This window comes from Mastomys coucha, unplaced genomic scaffold, assembly GCF_008632895.1.
Source record: "Mastomys coucha isolate ucsf_1 unplaced genomic scaffold, UCSF_Mcou_1 pScaffold22, whole genome shotgun sequence".
NCBI classification, from domain to species: domain Eukaryota; kingdom Metazoa; phylum Chordata; class Mammalia; order Rodentia; family Muridae; genus Mastomys; species Mastomys coucha.
Window position 1 is genome coordinate 232,126,069 of NW_022196905.1, and position 5,155 is coordinate 232,131,223.

Genomic DNA, 5,155 nt, shown 5'->3' on the forward strand with positions numbered 1-5,155 from the left:
TAGCAGGTTACTTCTGCAGTGAAATAACCTTTTCATGTCTACATTAAATATTGATTTTAACTTAAATGTGTAGATGTCCACTCTTTTTGATGTGAAGCAAGAGTTGTTACTGTCATTTGTTTACTTGTTTTTGATTTTTTAAATTCAGTTTGTCTTTATTTAAGATACAGGAACTCCCTATGTAGTCCAGGCTGGCCTTAAACTAGAGGTCCCTCTGCTCTCAGTCTTCCAAGCACTAGTATTACAAGATTCATCAGGTTCCAAGAACATTGATAACATTGAGAACATTAGCATTGTTCATGCTAAGTTCTCTGGAGTTCCAGCAGTCTAATGTAAATTATGCAATACCTATAGCATATATTCTAGGATTCCTGAAAACCTAACTTTCTGACCACCATTAGATGAACCCTTAAATTTTTTGTCCCTTCACACTCAGAGCACTAATGTCCCTAATGCTGTGGAAGAGCTAGGGTGAATTCTTCTATCCCTGTGCAACAAGTGGGAAGGAACAGGAAGTAACATGATGGCGATGGCCAGCATCAAGGAAAACCTGAGGCTGTGAGTAATGGCGAACCCTTTGTTAAGCTTGTGTACCCCCTTAGTCATTTGCATGTGCACCCCTGGATCTATGATCCTTCAGCTATCTTTTCCAGGCCCCCGGGATAATACCCACTTATTCACCCACCAAAAAGAAAAATCTTTCAGCAGTTGGATGGCTGCTGTATGCTTGCTATGCTGAAAAGCCTACAACTGCAATCTGGAGAAATTCTTTCATGACAGGAAATAAACAATAACAGAACAGACAGACAGACAAAACTTCAGTATTTCAGTTGCTTCCAGGTTGAAAAATCAAAGTCAAACCACATTGTAATTTTCTCATAATATTAGCCTGTTCGGCTCATCAACACATTTTATTTCTAAAGCAAACGCTATCCATGTATAAAGGAGTCAGACTTGATTTAAATGGAAGAAGAAAGGAAAAGCCACCGTTTGACAGTGGGACAGAAGTACCCAGTGCCTAGGTAACAGATTTGGAACACTCATGCTTTGTCCTCCAAGTCACTCACTGTGCCTCTCCCCGCTATACACCCTCTTTGATTCTCTGCCGTTTCTCTGTCTGTTCCACTCGGATTTAGAAACACAGGGATGAAAAATAGAACGTACCTAAAACCCAGTTTAGTTGTAGAAATTGAAGCCTGTGCTGTGAATTAAATCTCCGGGTGTTAGCTGAATAAAGACTGTTAGTCCTGTCTTTGTTCTATGCCCCTTGCTTTGAAAATGACCTTCATTTATTATTTATTCAGACTCATTGAGAATGAAGTTGAACAGCATGGACTCCCAATCTCTGTACTCCCAATCTCTCATACACTGGATCTCAATAATCCTGCCCTTTGTACGCCTGAACTCTGTACTCCTAGTGTCTGTACTCAGGATTTTCATACTCTCGATCTCCGTACTCCCCATCTCCGTACTCCTGTTCTCCATTGTCTGTGTCTCGGTGCTCCTGCTCTCTGTATCCTGTGTCTCGGTGCTCCTGCTCTCTGTGCTCCTGCTCTCTGTACTCCGACTCCCTGTAGATCTGCTCTCAGGACTCCCAGTCCCGATACTCCTACTCTCAGGACTCTCATTCTCGGTATTCCGGATCTCAGTACTCCTGATCTCTGTACTCTGGAACTCAGTGCTCCCGTTCTCTGTATTCTGGATCTCGGCACTCCTGCTCTCTGTAGTCTAGATCTCCCTACTCCAGATCTCTGTACTCTGGTTCTCTGTACTCCTGCTCTCCTCACTCTGGATCTTGGTGTTCCCATTCTCTGTATTCTGGATCTCTGTTCTCCTGCACTCTGTATTCTGGATCTCTGTTCTCCTGCATTCTGTATTCTGGATCTCTGTTCTCTTGCACTCTGTATTCTGGATCTCTGTTCTTCTGAACTCTGTATTCTGGATCTCGATCCTCCTACAGTCTGTATTCTGGATCTCTGTTCTTCTGAACTCTGTATTCTGGATCTCGATTCTCCTGCACTCTGTATTCTGGATCTCTGTTCTTCTGCTCTCTGTATTGTGGATCTTGATCCTCCTGCACTCTGTATTCTGGATCTCGATCCTCCTGCACTCTGTATTCTGGATCTCTGTCCTCCTGCTCTCTGTATTCTGGATCTCGATCCTCCTGCACTCTGTAGTCTAGATCTTCGTCTTCCTGCTCTCTGTATTGTGGATCTTGATCCTCCTGCACTCTGTATTCTGGATCTCGATCCTCCTGCACTCTGTATTCTGGATCTCCGTCCTCCTGCTCTCTGTACTCGGCATCTCCGTATTCTGGATCTCCGTAGTAGGGATCTCAGTATTCCTGCTCTCTGTACTCCGGATCTCTGTAATCCTGATCTCAGGTTGGCACTGTTATGGGAAGGGTGCCACAAAGATACATATAATATTCTAATAAATACTCATCACAAAGATAATCTAATCTTTTTAAGACCTAGAAATTATTTGGCATAATAAATACCATAGGATCATTAATTTATTGATTAAATTTATTTTTGACTTAAAATCTCAGCTAGAAAGATGGACTAGAAGCTAGAAGGAGGACTTCCTGGAATATAAAGTCAGCTTGGTCTAGAAAGCTCAACCAATTACAAAAACTAAACAACAAAAAATGTTTATTCATAAGGCTCAATTACATCTGACCCAAAAAGGGAAAGATTACTGAATAAGAACTCAGTAAAATACAAATAACATAATGCTATTAGTGCTATTTAGAAAATGTATTTAGAAAACTAACTTAGAAGTGAACATGGGAGCTTTATGCTGTTCCCCCAGAGCTCCACTGTCTAGCTACCTCTCTGCCCTCCTTCACCAGGAACATCCAGGTTAGCTCTTTCCCCTTACTACATCCCCCTACCCTCGAAGCCCCATAGGTCATGCCCAGCTGCATGCTGTTCCCTCACTCAGCTCCATTGTCCAGTCACTGCTCTGCGTACCTTCACCTGGCCTGCTACACCAGGAACATCCAGGTTAGACCATCTCTTCTGACCCTCAACCCCAATCCCCTGCCTTCCAGGGTCCCCTGAGGCACACCCAGCTGTGCTGAGATGTGCATTGCTCCCTGAGTTCCATTATCCAGCCCAAGGCTGACTAGTGGAGGCATGCTGCACCAGTAACATCCAGGGACCACCAGATTGCTAAAGACCAGTATAAGAACACAATAAATAAAAGCCAGAACAATATGGCACCTTCTGGTCACAGCTACCCCTACTACAGCAAGCCCTGGATATCCTAACACAACTGAAGCACAATTAAATGATCTTAAATTCAATCTTAAAAAGGGGATAGAGGCCTTCAAAGAGTGAGTGAATAAAACCCTTAAAGAAATACAGGAAAATACAATTAAACAGGTGAAGGAAAAAAAAACGAATTAAACTGTTCAAGACATGAAAATAGAAATAGAAACAATAAAGAAAATACAAACTGAGGTAATTCTGGAGATGGAAAACTAAGGGAGAGAACAGGAACAACAGATGCAAGCATCACCAACAGAATACAAGAAATGAAAGAGTATCTCAGGCATAGAAGATATGATAGAAGAAATTGAAACATTAAAGAAAATGTTAAATCTAAAAAATTCCTGATACAAAATATCCATGAAATTTAGGATGCTATAAAAAGACCTACCGTAAAAATAATAGGAATAGATGGAGGTAAAGAAGGATCCCAACTCCAAGGACCAGAAAATATTTTCAACAAAGTCATAGCAGAAAATTCTCCCAACCTACAGAAAGAGATGCCCATTAGCATACAAGAAAATTACAGAACCCCAATTAGATTGAACTAGAAATAAATCCTCTCACCACATAATAATCAAAACACTAAATATACAGAACAAAGAAAGAATACTAAAAGCTGCAAGGGGAAAAGGCCAGGTAACATATGAAGGTAGAACTATCAGAATTACACCTGACTTTGCAAAAACAACAACAACAAAAACTCTAAAAGTTAGAAGGACCTGGACAGATGTCTTACAGCCTCTAAGAAACCACAGATCTCAACTAGAATACTATACTCAGCAAAACCCTCAATCACCATAGATATTCCAAGACAAAACCAAATTTAAATAATATCTAGGTACAAATCCAGCCCTATAAAAATACTAGAAGGAAAACTCCAACCCAAGGAGGTTAACTACACCCAAGAAAACTAAGTAAATAAATAATTCCATACCAGCAAAAACAAAATAAGGGACACACACACAAAACCAACATCAAAATAGCACAAATTAACAATCAACGGTCATTAACATTTTTCACATCGATGGACTTAATTCCCCAATAAAAGACACAGACTAACAGAATAATGTGAAAAAACAATCCATCATTCTATTCCATATGAGAAGCATACCTCAGCAATAAAGATAGACATTACCTCAGAGTAAAGGGCTGGAAAGTTTTTTCAAGCCATCAGACCCAAGAAACAAGCTGTAGTAGCCATTCTAATATCTAATAAAATAGACTTTCAACCAAAATTAATCAAAAGAGACAGGGAAGGATACTTCATACTCATCAAAGAAAAAAATCTAATGAGATGATGTCAACTCTGAACATCTGTGCCCCAAATCCAAGGTCACCCACATTTGTAAAAGATGCATTACTAAAGCTTAATTCACACATTGAACCCCACACAGTAACAGTGGGAGACTTCAATACACTACTCTCACCAATGGACAGATCATCAATTAGATAGAAACGAAGAAAACAATACAAAAAATCTACTAAACTAAGAGCTGGTTCTTCGAGAAAATCAACCAGATAGACAAACTCTTAGCCAAACTAACCAAAAGGCAGATAGATAGTTTCTGAATTAACAAAATCAGAAATGAAAGGGGGGACATAACAACAGACACTGAGGAAATTCAAAGAATCATTAGGTCTTACTTCAAAAGTCTGTACTCCACAAAATTAGAAAATCTAAATGAAATGGACAATGGAAAGTATATTGGGTAAAATGTTCCATTTTCTTGATAGATACAACTTACCAAAGTTAGATCAAGATCAGGCAAACAATATAAACAGTCTTAACAGTCTTATAACCCCCTAAAAAATAAAGTCATTAAAACCTCCCAACCAAAAAGCACAAACAAACAAACAAACAAACAATGACAAAAAAA

General features: G+C 39.7%; 1 protein-coding gene across 8 annotated transcripts in view; it reads right to left on the reverse strand.

Annotated features, from left to right (window-relative positions):
* Nucleotides 1–870: 870 nt before the first annotated feature.
* Nucleotides 871–5,155, reverse strand: part of LOC116069890 — a 17,964-nt gene continuing 13,679 nt past the window's right edge. For all 8 annotated transcript variants that reach the window (XM_031340897.1, XM_031340893.1, XM_031340898.1 and 5 more), the window contains exon 3: nucleotides 871–2,391. In XM_031340897.1, the coding sequence (XP_031196757.1) occupies nucleotides 1,437–2,391 (955 nt within the window). In that variant the 3' untranslated portion in view covers nucleotides 871–1,436. The remainder of the gene's footprint in view (nucleotides 2,392–5,155) is intronic.